The sequence below is a fragment of the Syngnathoides biaculeatus genome, chromosome 4 (genome assembly GCF_019802595.1).
Source record: "Syngnathoides biaculeatus isolate LvHL_M chromosome 4, ASM1980259v1, whole genome shotgun sequence".
In the NCBI taxonomy this organism is placed as follows: Eukaryota; Metazoa; Chordata; class Actinopteri; order Syngnathiformes; family Syngnathidae; genus Syngnathoides; species Syngnathoides biaculeatus.
Genome location: NC_084643.1, coordinates 34,103,141 through 34,121,214, shown reverse-complemented (window position 1 = coordinate 34,121,214; position 18,074 = coordinate 34,103,141). Strand labels below are relative to the sequence as shown.

The window sequence follows — 18,074 nt, the reverse complement described above, 5'->3', positions numbered from 1 at the left end:
GCAGTATTTGTGCATAAATATGAAATCGTTAAACACAATAAATTATATATGTACTTGGCTGTTGTATCGGGTCCATTTCATCAAGCATATGTATTCACAAAGATGCTATATTTGGCCTTCGAAAATATATATTCACAAAGTCCAGTACTTGTGCACAAAAGCTGTATTTGTGCACAATATGGCAACATTGTCCTAAAAACACTAAACATTGTGACAAAAATTGTATATTTGGCCATGAAGGTACAACATTTGTACACTAAAAGTTAAAGTTCACCACAAAATATTGCATGACACACAAATGCTCCACTTCATCCCTGAAACACAACATATTGTCACAAATTGTTATATTTGCTGGCAACATAGTACAATATCTGTGAGCAAAAAGTTTCCCATAACACTATATTTTCAAAAAAATTGTTTATTTTGTCACCAAAAAATCCTCAATTTTGCCACGAAAAGCGGTATTTGTGCACAAAAATATGCAATTATGCCGCACACACAATTGGGTTTTGGCACTAAGTGTCACAGTTTTCCCACCCTAAACACAACATGTTGTCCTGAAAATGTTCGATTTTGCCATGAAGTACACAAACCTTGTGTATTTTGGTACACAAATGCTACAGTTTTCCTCCAAACAATATTTTTGAAAAATATAGCCACAAAAGAAAGTCATTAGTTACAAAAAGTTACCTGACTGCATCGGCCAGCTTCTCATATTGGATTTCTGTGCGGAAGAAGTGCGAGTTGGCAGGCTCGTATCGCATGGCAGCGGTGAGCGTGCAGAAAACGGTGTGCAGCAGCTCAAACACTCGGTTCTGGTTAGTGTTCTGGGGGTGGTGGTGGTGATTGGCGCTGTGCCATCCAGGTCGCGGTGGCTGGCACGAGCACAGGGAGCGCTCCATGGCCACCAGCAGAGATGTCACGTACACGAAGCCGCCCACCTTGCGGAATACGGTGCGTGTGCGGTGGCTCTCGCGCAACACGGAAAGCAGGGCCTGCGTGAAAGGAAGCCAGAAAAGTTGGTTTGGGTGTCAAAGTTAGAGGTAACAAGTAAAGTCACAAAGGTAGATTAGGGATTCAAAGTAGGGTTTTCACCCTAGATTAGGGTCAAAGTCCAAACAGGGTTAGGGTTTTAAATTGGGGTTACAAGCATGGGTTAGGATTTCAAACTAAAATTGGTGTTTCAATATAAAGCCACAAGGCTGGATTAGGGTTTCAAGCCTGGTTTAGGATATCTAAGTAAGATCTCAAGCCTTCAGTGTAGGTGGGTTTGAGTTTCAAACTAAGACTACAGTTTCAAGGTTGGGTTTTTACACAGGGTTAGGTTTAAAATTAGGGTTAACGTTTCAAAGTAGGACTCCGAGTCTTCGATCGTGTTTCAAATTAGGGTTTTGACCCAGGATTGGGGTTTCAAATTAGTATGTAAAATTAATGTTTCAATTCTGCTTCCGGGTTTTAAACAACACTTAGGTTTACAAAATAGGTTTTTGAGCCTAAGTTAGCATTTTAAGGTGGAGTTTCAAACATGAGGTGGTCCACCAGCCCCACAGAGGTACCCTGAAAACCGGCCACCGGTAGATGGCTGAGGGATCCAACACCAACCCCCGAGCCAACCCAGGTTTGGTGTTTCAAATTAGGATTTAAAGCCAGAGCTAGAGATTCAAGTTTGGGTTTAACCTCAGGGTTCTAGAACGGAGTTCAGGATTCAAGGTACGTTTTCAAAGCAAGGCTACCGCTTCAAAGCAGGGCTTCAAGGGAAGGAATTCAACGTGTACGTGTGTGCGCTCACCCTAAGTATGTCAGTCTTGAGCTGTAGTTCGGTGGGCGGTGCTGAGTGCATGAGTCCCAGCAGCGTGCCCATGTCGTCGTCGCCGCTGGGGGACAGCACCAGCTGCTGGATGATGAGGAGCGCATGCTCGCGACACTGCTGGTACTTCACGATGTTGTGCACGCACCTCGCACCCCCAAACTCGCGGAACAACGCTACAGAGAAGAAGCCGGAAAATATCCACTCTTGTCAATACACAAAGTCTACTACCATATGAATCCATGGTTAGGGTGTCGAGCTAGTGTTTGGGTTTCGGTCCACGGTCAGAGTTTTAAAATAGTGTTGGGGAATCACAGTGAGGTTTCAAGCATGGGCTAAGGTTTCAAATGAGGGTTTTAACATAGATTTGGGTATTTAAGTAGCTTTTCATGTCTGGTTAAGGTTTCAATAGGTTAGGGCTAATCCTAACAATAAAGTTCAAAAATATGACTTGGTTTGGTTTAAAGGGTATAGTTGGGGTTTCAAAGTATGGTTGGAAGCCAAATTAGGGGTTTAAAGTAGGGTTTATAGTTAAGGATATGGTTTCAAATTATACCTCTTTGCAATGAGATTCGAATTAAGCTTTCAGACAAGCGTCGTTTTAAAGTAGGTTTGGGGATACAAAGTAGGGTTTCAAGCTTGGGTTTTAGGGATCCAACTACCAATCGGGATTCCAAGTAGGGTTTCAAGGTAGGGTGTGGGAATCAAAATACAGTTTTAAGTCTGGATTCTAAATAGGTTTAGGGTTTTAAAGTATGGTTTTAATCAAGGGTTGGGATTTTAAATTAGAGTTAAAAATAATGATAAAAATAAAGATAAATAAAAGCAAAACTCAAGGTCAATATAAAATGCAAAAAAAAAAAAAAAAGGCACCTCTTTTCATCCAGTGCGCTCTGTAGTCCGGAAAATACATTAATTGTGGCAAACTGCATCATTTCCCATCTTGATTTACAGGTCTCAGTGAGGGTTGTACAGATCACTAAATAATTTGGCAATACACCTTCATATGATATCATAATAACCAGGATATGCTATTTTTCTGAAATTCGCCATATTACCACATTAATCCTAACATTACCACATTAATAATAAAATAATTCACATTTTGTGCATGTGTGGACTCGTTTGTGTGTAAACTTGGATGTGCGCGTGTATATTACCCGCGTTGGTGTTCATGGTGTGCGAGCCCTGCAGGAGCACAGTGAGCGTCTCCATGACTAGCCAGGCCAGCTGCTTCGGCTCCTCGGCTACTGTGTTGTTCTTACACTCTGCTGCACACACACAAACAACACAACTCAGTGATACATGCACTAGTGTAAACTCAGTTCAAAAAGGTCTTTGACTTAATACAACATTTGTGAACATATGACAAGGTTAAATCAGGGAAAAATATACAAATGAACTGTAAGCTCAACTTTCAATGTTGTTCTGATTCTTTCTTGTATGATTACAACTTCTTTGAGGAAAAAAATGACTTTTCATTTTGATTACAACTTTATCATGATTTTTTTTTGCTACTTACTTTTCCCTCAAAAGATACCAACTTTAAAAAAAGATCATATAACTATCCTATTTGTGCAACTATTTTTTGTTAATAACGTACTAAACACAAATCTACATGGCTGACGCCTGTGCCAAATTACCCTGGTCGTTGTTGTGTTGCTGTTGCGTGGCGGGGTCCTTGAGGAGCGCAGCGTACTTGTGCAGCAGGTTGACGAGCACTTCCAGCAGGCCCACCTCTCTCAACACGTCCCCGAAGACTGGGTCGTGCCGGGCCATCCTCAGCAGGGCGCGCACGGCTGTCACGCTGCAAGCATGCGAGGCGCTGGCCTTGAGCAGCACGCTGATGCTGAATAACTCCTTGCATGGCACATAGTTGAGGCTAAAGACCACGAACTCCAGTAGTTGAAAGTATTTGACCTGCGCCTCCTCGGGCAGGCGGGCAACACGTTCTGCGAACTGGGACAGCGTGTGCTGAGACTCCAGTACGAAGTAGTTAGCCGGGTCAGCGGCATATATGCTGCCCACCGCATCCAGCAACGTGCACGCCAGCCGACTGCTCTTGGCCTGCAGAAAGGCGTTCTGCAGCACTGCGAATGCCTGAATGTTGCGCACCGTCTGACCTGCACACACCAGCAAACAACATTTAAAGTCAGGAGAAAACTCACATCGCTGGACTACCAGACAGATGTGAAAGAATAACCTTGGATTCAAATACTTATTCAAAACGCTAACTCTTCTTTGAAACCCAACCCATGATTTGAAACATTAACCTTAACTGTAACCCAGGCTTTAAACCCGGGTTGGAAACTCTAACATTAGCTTCAAATCATAATTTGAGACCCTCATCCTTGTTTGAAACCCTAAACCAGGATTTTAACCGAAACTGGAAACCCTACCCCGTGTTTTAAACCCTAATTTGAATCAACAGCCTTAATTTCAAACACTAATTTGAAACAATGTCCCTTGTTTGAAACCCTTAATTTGAAACTCCAATTTTAACCTTTAATACTAATCTGAAATTTTGACTCAAATTTAAAACCCTCATATAACCCAAGGTTGAGACCCTAATTTGAAACCCTAAAACTTAACCTAACATAAACCAAGGCTTGAAACTCTCATTGGAAACCTGAACTCACATTTGAAACCATAATTTGAAAATCTAACCTTTTTGGAAACCCTAACCCAAGCTTCAATCTTTTATGAAACCCTACCAGTTTTCAGAAACCCTAACCCCTGTTTTAAACCCTAATTTAAATCATTTTTTTGAAATCTATTCATACTTTAATCCTTGTTTAAAACTGTACCCTTGACTTCAAAGTCTAATTTAAAAACGCAATTGTTTCAAACAGTATTGCTGGTTTGAAACCATAATTTTAAACCCTAACATTGGCTCCAAAAACTATCATCAATGTTTTAAAGCCCATCTTGGGCTTCATACCATAATTTCAAACCCTAAACTTTGTTTGAAACTGAGGTTGTTGATTTTTGAGGGTTTCAAATGACGAAGAGTCCTTGCTCCATCCAGACCCCTCTTTTGTCTTGAGCTAAGCATCTAGTCTTATAAGAGTTGTACCTTTGCCCGAAGGCTGCGGGAGGACGAATCCCGGCAGCAAGAACGGCGCTCCAGTGGTCAGGCCAGCGGGTTTGAGCTCAGTCACACCGTAGGTGGTAAGACACGTCACCAAGTTGACAAGATCCTTTAGAGCATCCCTCGACTCATCCTCCTTGGCCTGCTCCAGCCTGTTACCCAAAGAACAACACGACCTTAACACCAAAAATGGAATACCCTTTGTACACCTCTGGTGAAAAACTCGCTGTCAAGAAAAGGACTGACTATCAAAAAACAATGATTTCATACTTTAAACTAAAAATAGAAATCAGATGATCTCCCACGAACTGTTTTGGAGTGGGTTGTATGTCTCACTGGCGAGTGGCGACAATTAATGTATGTACAGTGAAGAAAATAAGTATTTGAACACCCTGCTATATTGCAAGTTCTCCAACTTAGAGATCATGGAGGGGTCTGAAATTTTCATCGTAAGTGCATGTGCACTGTGAGAGAGATAATTTAAAAAGAAAAATCCACAAATCACAATGTATGATTTATTAACAATTTGGGTGATACAGCTGCAAATGAGTATTTGAAGACCTGTCTATCAGCTGGAATTCTGACCCTCAAACACCTGTTAATCCACCTTTAAAAGTCCACCTCCACTCCATGTATTATCCTGAATCAGATGCACCTGTGTGAGGTCGCTAGCTGCATAAAGACATCTATTCACCCCATACAATCAGTAAGACTCAAACTTGCAACATGGCCAAGATCAAAGAGCTGTCCAAAGACACCAGAGACAAAATTGTACAACTCCACAGGGCTGGAAAGGGCTACAGAGAAATTGCCAAGCAGTTTGGTGAAAAAAGTTCCACACTTGGAGCAATCATTAGAAAATGGAAGTGGTAGCATCATGCTCTGGAGGTGTTTTTCTGCACATGGGACAGGACGACTGCACTGTATTAAGGAGAGGATGACCGCGGCCCTGTATTGTGAGATTTTGGGGAACAACCTCTTTCCCGCAGTCAGATGATTGAAGATGGGTTGTGGCTGGGTCTTTCAACATGACAATGACCCGAAGCACACAGCCAGGAAAACCAAGGACTGGCTTCGTAAGAAGCGTATCAAGGTTCTGACGTAGCCTAGCCCGTCTCCAGACCTAAACCCAATAGAAAATCTTTGGAGGGAGCTGAAACTGTTTCTCAGCGACAGCCCAGAAACCTGTCTGATCTAGAGAAGATCTGTGTGGAGGAGTGGGCCAAAATTCCTCCTGCAGTATGTGCAAGCCTGGTGAACAACTATAGGAAATGTTTGGGCTCTGTAATTGCATACAAAGGCTATTGTACCAAATATTAACATTGGCTTTCTCAGGTGTTCAAATACTTATTTGCAGCTGTATCACAAAAATAAATAGTGAAAAAAATCATACATTGTTATTTCTGGATTTTACTTTTTAAACTCTCTCTCTCACAGTGGACATGCACATACGATTAAAATTTCAGACCCCTCCATGATTTCTAAGTGGGAGAACTTGCAATATAGCTGGGTGTTCAAATAATTATTTTCTTCACTGTATGTATTTGTGACTTTTTACTGTTCAGAAATACCTAGCCTCACTATGTTTATAAACCAAAGTCAAAAACCAGAGTGAAGGCTTGCGTGTGTCAAAAGCATGGATATGCTTTTATCTCAAGCAGACTCGACTATTTTAATGGGCCCCCAAAAAGAACATTACACAGCTGCAGCTCAGGTTCGGACAATATCAAAGTGGTCAGAGCATATAACTCCAGGCATTAATTAACCTGTCTACGACTGCCAGTTCATGTTGGCATCGGATGGATCACCTGGTTTTGGGTCAGTAAATACCGAAGCGCTAACCAATCAATCAACACTACTGCACCTGAGCATGAGGTTACACAGGAAGTTGTATCCCTGGCACATGCGAAAGTCATCCAGCAGTGTCTGCGACACATCACTGGAGTCCTTGAGGAAGCAGGACAGGCCGGCGAACATCTCTACAATTTCCAGCGGGGAAAGATCGTCAGACTGTTGCATGTTCTGCACGCATGTGGACAGGCATTTCTTCTCTGTGGAAAAAGAGGGAGCAATTGATACAGGTTTGCTGCCTAAACGACCTGCAGAAGTAATCAAATTGGAAGTTCAATGATCATGCTGAGTCAAGCAAGAGTTAAGTCATGACTAAGTGGTTTATGTTTTGAGCTATAGCAACAGAAGACAAATTCCACTAGTTTGCTGATTAAAGAGGCAACAAAAGAAATTATATAGGAAGTTTGATATTAATGCTGAGTCAAGATAGTGTAGTTTGCCATTTATATTGTGAATTATTGCACGCAAAATGGAATGGAAGCAAATTGCAGAGCGTCCAATTAAGTCAGATTTGACTAATTTAATTCCAAAACAGACTGCATAATAAATACAACAGTTCTAAAATCATGGTAATGTGCTGAGTCAAAAGTATTTGTAGGACAAGGCAAGCTATTACAAGCAGAAGGGAATTTTCTACTTGACACAACCTACCTTGGGTGCAATTAATTCAGGCCCAACTACTTTGTATGTTGACATAAAGTATTGCTAAAGTGATAATGCTGAGTCAAGGGAGATGTACAAACCCAATTCCAACTTCATTGGGATGATGTGTTTAACAAATAAAAACAAGATGCAAGGATTTGCGAATCATGTTCAACCTATATTTAATTGAATACACAACAAAGACAAGATGTTTAATCTTCTAACTGATAAACGTTGTTTTTAGCAAATATTCATTACTCCAAGATCTTATGGCTCCAACATGTGCCAAGAAAGCTGGGACAGGGTCATGTTTACCACTGTGTTACATCACCTTTTTTCCCCCCCACAACATTCAAAAAACTTTGGGAAATGAGGACACTCATTTTTAAATGTTTGCAGGTGGAATTCTTTCCTTTTCTTACTGAATGTACAACATTCGCACCGTTGTCGTGCTTTACACTTCATAATGCGCCACACATTTTCCAATGGGAGACAGGTCTGGACTGCAGCCAGGCCAGTTAGGTACTACTCTTTCACTACGATGCCACACTGTTATAACCCGTGCAGAATGTGGTTTGGGATTGTCTTACTGAAATGAGGAGGGGCATTCATGAAAAAGACGTTGATTGGATGGCAGCAAATGTTTCCTTGGTGCCTTCACATATGTGTAAGTAACCCATGACATTGGCACTAACGCAGCGCCAAACCATCACAGATGCTGGCACTTGAACTTTTCGTCTATAAAGCAGTCCGAGTGGTTCTTTTCCTCTTTGGCCTGGAGGACACGACATCCACAATTTCCACAAACAATTTGAAATGTGTACCCCGCAAAACATTTTCCACTTTCCATCAGTCCATCTTAGATTATCTTGGGCCTACAGCAGATGGCGGTGCTTCTGGGTATTGTTAATAAATGGGTTTGGCTTTGCATTGTAGAGTTTTAAGTTGGAATCACGACTGTATCAACAAACTGTATTTATTGACATTGGTTTTCTGAAGTGTTCCTGACATCATGTGGTAATATCCTTTCCACATTGATGTCAGTTTTTGATGCAGAGGAACATAGTCCTTAAACTGTTTGACTATTTTTTCACGCACTTTTTCACGAAGAGGTTAACCTCATGCCATCTTTGCTTGTGAATGACCATTTGAGGGAAGCTCCTTTTATACCCAATCGTGGCACCCACCAGTTCACAATCAGCCAGTTCACATGTAGGATGTTCCAAATAGGTGTTTGATGAGCCTTCCTCAACTTTACTTTTTTCTTTTCTGTCACCACTCCCAGCTGTTTTGGAACGCATTGCAGCCGTAAAATTCTAAATTTGAGATTATTTGCTAAAAACTCTAAAGTGAATCAGTTTGAACATTAAATATCTTGACTTTGTAGTGCAGTTAATTAAACGTAGGTTGAAGATGATTTGCAAATCATTGTATTTTGTTTTTAATAATGTTTAACACAATGTTCCAATTTAATTGGAATTGGGTTTATATGTTTAAAGAACATTCAGAATAGCATTCCCTACTTGGCAGCAACAGAATAAAGGCCCATCTCGTCTGCTGTCAAAAAAGGCAGCAGAAGAAATGAAACTCAAAATTTTATGCTAATGATGAGTGAAGAATTTGCTGGACTTTCTGACGCATTACAAGCAGAATGGAATTGACTACTTGGCAACAAACTGCACAGGGATTAATTAGTTCAGTTTTCTTGCTGAAACAGCCTGCAGGAAAAAAAATTAAACAGGAAGCAAATGTTCTCTCCCAAGGAAACGTGAACAAGCTATTTCTAAGTAAAGAGAGTGAGAGAAGATTGTGGCAGCAACATGGAACAATTGAGTCAGCACCCACTAGTTAGCTCCCTTAACAGACTGCAGAAGAATTCAAACAAGTTCCAGGCTATTGTGCTAATCAAGGGAAAGTTGCATGCAGAATGGAAAAGTGGTGCATGACAGCAACAGAAGGAGCAATTAAGCCGAACCCGACTAGTATTACAATTAGAAAGGGCTGCTGAACAAGTCAAACAAGAAGCATGCTATTGAGTTAGTTCTAAGTCAAGACATAGTGAAGTTTGTGGGATGTTCTGAACAGAATTCACACTCTGGGACAAATAAATTAAATTTACTCTCTATACGGACTGCAAATTATCTTAAAGCCCAAGTGTCGTCCCTATAAACATTCTAAAATAAATATTGAAATGAAAAATGCATATATCATTATTCACTTAAATGTCCATACAAAAAAAAAAAATATGAGGGGAGAACGCGTCATCCATGCGCAAAGTTGCGGAAGTATCATTCGACAACAAAGTGGTCGCCATATTGGCTGCATCTACTGCCAGTGACGCATAACCCATTTTTCACAACGAACCGGGTCTCATGGAAACTTATGAGGGGTAAATCCATCCTCCCGAGTGTTCGAGCAATAACTAGCTATGCAACGAGCCGGCATTTTGGCTAACACGAAGGAACAAGCTACCTTCCCGCAGGTAAAACTAATAGAAAGAAACGAGTCCGCTTGAGCGCGCGACTGCCTCCAACGTTAGTTCCTGCTTCTTGTCGAAAGCAAATCCCTCGAGAGGATTTTCATGGTGGGAGTTGCAAAAACCCATATACATCAAAATGTTTTTCCGGTGAAAAAACGGTTGGGTCCATACCGGCTGCCGTTTTTTCATGAATAACATACTAAAAATCATGATAATGTGTGAGGGTGAGTCAATCAAGAGTTTGGAGACTTTCTAAATAACATTCTGTAATTGGCAGCAACAGAGGGAGAAATTAAGTGAAACCTCAATAGTTTGCATCCTAAAAAGGCTGCAAAAGAAATGAAACAGGAAGGGCTAAGACTAATGAAGGAGTTTGGGGAACATTCTGTGCTACCGCAAGAAGAATGGAACTTCCTTACTTGATAGCAACCTACAGAGGGTGCCAATATTTCAGACCCAGCTTGTTCTCTGCCTTAACGGACTTGAACCCTGGTAGAACGTACCATGTATGTATTTGACAACATTAACGCTGAGTCCGTGTCGAGAGATGGTGGTGAGCACATCTCCCGCGCTCCTCCTCCAGGGCAGGTTGTGGGGGGGACACCAGGATGTGATGGCACTGAACAAAAGGTGGAGATCATCCTTCTGGGCCAACTCCTCAGCGGGGGACACAAACGTGCACAACTTCACCAGGATCTGCAACAATGGGAAATAATGCTTAAAACCAAAATATACAAACCCCAACAATCCTCAACAAACCCTTTTATTGCTCAGTGACTGTTCTCACGATATCTTTGTATATCAAACATACGTACGTCAACTGACTGTCTGTTGTTATACTAGAGCACCTCCAACTACTGGAGACAAATTCCTTGTGCGTGTTTAACATACTTGACAAAATAAAGATGATTCTCATTCTGATAGTATAGCCAGTAGAGTATAACAATAATTTGAAAGCCTAATGTGAATTTGAAATCAGGTATGTCCCAATCCGATGTTTCAGATAAAAAAATCATCAGGAAAAAAAAACAAGATCAGATCAAATTAAAGCTAAAATCTCATACTTCACACTGATCACAACCGCTTCATTCCACTGACTTCTTCACAGTTACCAGATGGCATGCAGAGTCCACCAGATCACAACAGTACTGACATAATAGCAAGGAGTAAGTGTGAATGTTGCTTGCTTAATGTCGTTTATAGACACTCCAGTGGAAGTTCACAGTAAAACTAAGCAGCTACGAAGAAAGGAATTACAGTGTTCACTCATTATTCACTGGGGTTATATCCCCCCGCGAAATCTGAAAATCTGATAATAATTGATGCACGTTAAAAATGTCAATGTATGATATGTACCATGAACATAAGGCACGCTGAAGTCTTAAATTTTCTCCCAAATTCAGCACTGAAACCCAATTTTGAAGCTCAATTGTTTGAAACTCGAATATGAATCCAAACCTTGGCTTGAAACATTAACCCAGACATATAACCCAGAATTGAAACAATGAGGTTGACTTGTAACGCACAATTGAAACCTTAAACCAGGCTTGAAACCCTAATTCTGAAGTGTGGGTGCGGTAATTGTCCACTCAAGGGATTTGTGACCTCCAAAGACCCTCTATTACAGCACCATTTCTGTGCTCTCCTCTTGTACCTGGACAAAGACTTTCTGGAGCAGAGCCCTGCGGTCGGCCAGGGGAACTTCAGTGGGGGGGTGGCCTGGGCCCGGCGTCTTCTCCTGAGAAGGCGTTGGAGATGTCAAAGAGGGTAGTGGCTGGGTTGCAGGGGGCGCGGTGGGGACCACGGGAGCCTCCGCCATGTGTGGGAGGTCGAAGAACAGGTAGAGACACTTGACCAGTGTGGACGGTACAGACATGGTCGTCATGCAGTCCACTGTTTTCTGAAAGAAAAAAACACATGTACGTGAGTATGTGTTCGATAAAAGAATAAATATTGCTTAGTCAAGAGTGAGGAAGACTTAGGAGGAAAGAAGGCTGGGGTGAAATCAGCCTGAATGCAGGCCAGATGCTCTTTGCCACGCCAGCACTTGTATAATTGGTACACATGAACATCGACACATGCAAAAGATACACTCGCTCCATCAGACATACTCACAAACATACACTTGCTTGGAAACACACACAAAATCATTAAACACGATCAAACACGCTCGTTCACGCACTCTGTCAGACACAAAAAAAAACAGTTTTGGTCAGGAGGGGACACACGCACGCACACGAGCACACACACAAAGCCACACACAAACACACACTTGGTCAGACATACAAATGCACACGCACGGTCTTAGTCGGACACACACACACACACACACACACACACACTTTTAGTCAGAAAAACATCCACACACCCACACTCCTGGTCAGACACATACATGAAGACATACACAAACACACACTTGATCAGACACTTACAAACACACACAGTCAGTGGGTTGACACAGAGACCCAAGTACACACAGTTGAACACACACACACGTGCCCGCACACATACACAGTAAAGGCTTGGGTTCTTCTTTCAAACATTGACCCAGCTGTAAAAGCAGGCACGGTATCACCCCACCACATGCATGAACAGACTGCAGTGACACAACAAAGGAGCATGCCACCACAATAAAAAAACATTAGCTTAGCATCAGATGAATGATTAGCAGCTGCCCAACGCTACTGAAGCCATGTTTTGCTAGCCACCTTCAACAACCAAGGTGGTTCTCTCAGATAGCTTGCAATACTCATTTCAGCATGGTAGAAGGTTGCACTGACCTGCCCCGACGAAGCCAACAGGTTGATGGTGGTGAGGAGCATCCAGCCGCGACTGGCCTCCTCACTCTGGTTCACCTCCAGGAATTGAACAATGGCACGGCTGGCCGCCTCTGTACACACACACACACACACGCACCGCACGCAAACACACACAAATTTCAATTCATGGAGGAGGACATCTCACTAGAGAAAACTATACTATACTAGAGTACTAAGTATATTTAGCGAGAAAAATGATGACATGTTAAATAGTTCCTGTACTGTACTTTTTAAAAAGGTGTAAAATAAAATGTGTCATGCACATGTCATCATACTATAAATAAGCAATTGAGTCATGCTAATGACATTTTGGGTCATACTCAGTAAAAAAAAAAAAGAAGTACTGAAAATAATTGCAAAAATTAAATTTGTTAATATTAAAACAGTTGCCTTAATTATTTTACAGCTTCATCGATGAATCAGAATAAAAAGCGATCATTTGCATCCCTTCATTGAAAAACAGGATTTTTTTTTCACATAGCACAGAAAAGCCTCATGGTTCATGACAGGTTTAAAAATAAGAGGCTAAAATTGTGAGGATTTGGACAAGTTTAAGTTAATATCTCTATAAACAATTAATTGATCAAAAAGTCTATAAATTTGATCAATCAATAAATTGATGCAGCTCTAAAAAAATTGTCATGAAAAATCATATGTAACAAAAATTTGTCCCCTACTTAAAAGAGTCGGTAAAATTATATATTTTGTGCAAAAATTTTATGAATCGTGTTAAAAACATGCCATGTTAGTGGTGTGCAATGGGGTGGTGGTGTTGGTGGTGGCCTCGGCCCGCGAGCTTTCGCTGGGTGAAAAAGTAATTGGAGACATTGACATTTTCCACCATCAATAACCCCAAGACAACTAGAGGACCCACCCCTACCCCCGACCCCTGACACAAATACACACAAATTTCTGTACAAAAATGATCTGTCACACTAAAAACTGAGCTAAAAAGAAAAAAAAATGTTTTAATTGGTGTCACTAAAATGAAATATTGGATTCCAAAAACATGCACATTAGCTTTACTGAATATTCTAAATTGTCATTTGCTTTACATGTGAGTGTTAATTATTGTTTGTGAGTATGTGCCCTGTGATTGGGTGGCAAACAGTCTAAAGCAGTAGTCCCCAACCACCAGGCTCCGGACCGGCACTGGTCCATAGACTATTTTATCCCGGACTGCAAAGAATGAATAGTAAATGATTCAAATGTTTTTGCAACACCTTAACAGCCGGTCCATGAAAAATAACACCCACTCAAAACCGGTCCAAAGTGAAAATAGGTTGGGGACCACTAAAGCGTAAACCCAGTTATCACTGACCAGTGGATTTATTGGAGGCCCTGCGTCTGATCTCGGTCACCATGAGGCGGGAAACCTGTGTTGTGAACTGCAGCAGGTCAGAGAACTTCTCCATCATGGTGCTTGGCGGCGCATTCCCAAAAACCTGACAGCAGACAAATGTTGAAACGAAATAAAAACCCTTAATACCTTAGAAAAATGTTTTATAACAGTATGCAACTGTGAAGACTAAATAATATGGATCTTTTCAAGACAAAATTTTGTAGAATAAAATGACAAAAAAAAAATAAAAAAAAAAAACAGTACTCCATTCTCACCAGAAGTGCAATGTATTAAATGTATTCATGTTTGCAGATCCCTACAAACACATTTTGATTGTTGAACAGTTTTGCTTGCTTGTTTTTAGACTTACCAATTAGAATGGAAAAATACTGACATTATTGTGAGCCAACTGTCTGACCCTGTGAGGACGACTTTGAAATCTGATTGGTGAAATAAACGTTCCCTCTGCTAAAATACAGTACTGTAATTGAAGATATATGGGCCAGCGGTAATGATAGTGACCGCACTGGACTGATTCGGCTTAGATAGAAAAAACATGGGCTGAAATCTCATTGGAGAAAATGATGAACTACTAAGTACTAAGTACTACAATACTGGGATTTGTGTAACTAAGAGAAATGCTTTGAAGTGAAAAGAATAAACTGTTGGGAATAAAAGAATACAAGTCAATGGAACAAATGTGTTTGTTTTTTCAAATTTCAATGATGTCATTGACTGGATCGCCGAATAATTACTTTAAAGCCAATCAGCATAAGCAAGTGCTAATTATCGGTCGATACGAAGGCGCTTAGATCGATGTAAAGTGTTCATAATAAGGTTAAAAATAATACATGTGAGGTGTAAGTATTTTTATGCAATTACAGCCCCACACCATGAAAGTACACTTGGCTGTTGTGAACTCAGGTTAGCGGGTGGCTGTTAACTGTTTCACGGTGAGCCAGTCTGTGCATCAGTTGTAGCCATCGTGTATGTTTTATTTATTTACATTTTTTTGGTAATCGAGTTATTCAAGTTATTTGATGAATCGTTGCAGCAATATTGTCCGGCCACCACTTAACACACCCTGTTGAAGACAGGCAGCATCATGTAGAGCTTCTCCTCCTGCTCCTTCTGCGTCATATGTCTGGGAGGGTGGCAGAGTTCGGAGAATAGTCGGCGCAGGTGCATCAAGCCCAGGGCATTGTCCTGGGGGCTGCACTCCTCCTGGCGCGGCCGCCCCATGATCCTCTTCACCATGTTCATCTTCAGAGGCTTCCTCAGGACGAAGCTCGCCCTGAACAGAACCACATGACGCTTGTGAGACTAATGCAAGTTCATCAGAAAGCTATGCAATAACATATTCTGGACACTTCATTAAATGGTTTCTCAAAAGAATGAATGGGAGAGCTGATGAAATCACATTAAAAACATCTGAGACATAAAAAGACATATCATGCTAAAATCATGAGTCATGCAAGAAAAAAAGTGTCACACTAAACAAAGTCATATTGAAAACGTCCGGTCAAAACCATCCGAATTGTGATGGTTTGCTTTGCTTGCTTTCCTATTGTAAAGCACTTCATGTAACATTCTATGTATAAAAAGAGCTATGTATATAATAAACTATGACTGCCTGAGAGCATTATTAGTTATGCACCAAAATGAAAATTCCTGACCAAGACTGAAATCCAAAAATGAGGAACCGAAGGCGGAAAAACGAAAACAGCCTACAGAATTTCACTTCCAGAACAATTTGTCAGAATTTCCATATCTTTAAAATTATGTCAAGAACATCACCATCAGACAGTTATTGCAGAATACAGTATTATCAAAGAACAATAAATCTGCATACTGCTCAATACCACAACATAATCATTACCCTATAATTGTGATCATAAAAAAATCATGGCTTCGGTATTTGTCATTTACATGTATTTATTGTCATTTTCATGTATTTATTGCATCAACCTTGTCATGGAAGACACATTCGCAGCCAAGTCTACCCTTGTATGATACATTTGTATTTCCTGTATCCATTAGCGTTGCTAAAATTGTGCAAATTTCTCAATTGAAGGTTAACTTATCTATCAATCCATTTTCTGAGCCACTAATCCTCACAAGGGTCGCGGGAGTGCTGGAGCAAATCCCAGCTGTCACTGGGCAGGAGGCAGGGTAGACCCTGAACTGGTTGCTAACCAATCGCAGGGTACATGGAGATAGACAACAGTCACAATCACACCTTGGTGCAATTTAGAGTGTCCAATTAATGTTGCATCTTTTTGGGATGTGGGAGGAAATTGGAGTGCCCGGAGGAAACCCATGCACGGGGAGAATATGCAAACTCCACATATGTGGGGTCGGGATCAAACCCTGGACCTCAGAACTGTGAGGCCAACATTTTACAGCTGAGCACCGTGCCGCCCAAATGTGTACAATGCAATATATTAATGTGAATGTACATTTTCTAAAATTTTCTGAAAGATAGCTGATATCTTTTTGATATTACCAGAACATGGTGCCAAATCACTCATTTTAAATTACACAGGAAGAAACTGCTTCCCTCACTTCAACTTAGTTCCCTCGCACCAAGATGCTAAAAGATGGCAGTAAAGCACCTCTTTGTTCTAAATGAAGTTCATCAACTCCCTTCATTGCCTATTTCCATGGCACCAAGATGGTACGAAAGCACTATTAGCTTGGGAATTGGAAAAACATCTCCACACACTTCAACCTAGTTCTTTGAAAACAAGATGGTGTCGAAGCCCGACTTTTGTATAAGACAATATAGGTTTGGTACCGTCTTGTGCTCTTGGAAAGGTAAAAAACAGGGTAATGGGTAAATTTATAAGTAGTAAATCGCAAATATGAGGGGGAACTTTGAACAGCTAGTTATTGTGTTTCCAGCTTCTAATACTTACGGCCTCTCACCTAGCTGCGAGTTTTGTATATATATATATATATATATATATATATATATATTATATATATATATATGTATTTGTAATGTGTAATAAAAACAAATGTCTAGTTCCCAGGGAAGAAAATCATGAGAAACACTGAAGGATTATTGTTCTTCGAGGCTAAAGGCTTAGTTGACTGATGTTCAGTCATTAAATTATGAATAAATTAAATCATCAGATCAATACATGAGTCCACACTAGAAAGTTGATGTTCACAAATATGCTCCCGGCCTCTTTGATGTTTTAAAAATGTCTACACTCCACAGTATAGTTTGTCAGTACAGCTTCAGGCTGCACCCCTGAGGACTGTTTACAAGTTAAAGACAGTTGCTCGGAGAAACCATCAAAACTCAAATCCAGCACAATGAACAGATCAAAATCTCTACGGTTTCAAAGAAAATCATGGGAATCACCAATAATATAACTTGCAGTCAGCATCTGATATCTCATTAATGTAACAAATATTGCAATAACAGGATGTTATTAAATTTTTCTCCATTCCTTCTTACAGATGAACAAGATGTTCACATTAAAAAACAGATATGTCATTTAATATGTAGTCATGCTCAATTTTCACATCATGCTAAAAAAAAGAACACATCTACATCTTGGTAAAAAAAAAAAATGTTGCATTAAAACATTTCAAACAAGCTGAAAAAAATGTCACATCTTAGTCGTGCAGGAAAAACATCATCATCATGCTAAAAAAAAAAAAAAAAAAAAAAAAGGAGCAACTTTCTAAATTTGAGGAGCAATTTTTTGCAGGTTTGTTAAACTAAAATACCAGAATATAATGTCGCGCTGCAGTTATCAAATATTTTAATATTCGACTTTCCTCTGAAACACACTTCTGTTTGTGTAGTGACCACATTAACCACATTTTTCACCCTTATGACTCAAAGTGTACCCACGAACAGATCAGATGGTAGTATAGTGGCCAAATGTCTCACAGTGACTTCACTGAGTGTGTGTGTTTCTTTCGGCTTGTCCCTTTCAGGGTCGCCACAGCATGTCATCTCAGATGAACGCATATTTATGTTTGGCACAATTTTTATGCAGGATGCAACCCTTCTCAGGGAGTGG

The 18,074-nt window shown here is 40.5% G+C and overlaps 1 protein-coding gene across 1 annotated transcript in view; it reads right to left on the bottom strand.

Annotated features, from left to right (window-relative positions):
• Window positions 1–15,322, bottom strand: part of wdfy3 (WD repeat and FYVE domain containing 3) — a 76,726-nt gene extending 61,404 nt beyond the window's left edge. Inside the window, exons 1-11 of the mRNA XM_061816482.1 lie at window positions 15,115–15,322; window positions 14,011–14,134; window positions 12,651–12,760; window positions 11,525–11,770; window positions 10,374–10,566; window positions 6,763–6,949; window positions 4,884–5,050; window positions 3,451–3,930; window positions 2,968–3,078; window positions 1,790–1,983; window positions 691–995 (exon numbers count right to left, since the gene is read on the bottom strand). Coding sequence (XP_061672466.1) covers window positions 691–995; window positions 1,790–1,983; window positions 2,968–3,078; window positions 3,451–3,930; window positions 4,884–5,050; window positions 6,763–6,949; window positions 10,374–10,566; window positions 11,525–11,770; window positions 12,651–12,760; window positions 14,011–14,134; window positions 15,115–15,294 — 2,297 coding nt within the window. The 5' untranslated portion in view covers window positions 15,295–15,322. The remainder of the gene's footprint in view (window positions 1–690; window positions 996–1,789; window positions 1,984–2,967; window positions 3,079–3,450; window positions 3,931–4,883; window positions 5,051–6,762; window positions 6,950–10,373; window positions 10,567–11,524; window positions 11,771–12,650; window positions 12,761–14,010; window positions 14,135–15,114) is intronic.
• Window positions 15,323–18,074: the final 2,752 nt, after the last annotated feature.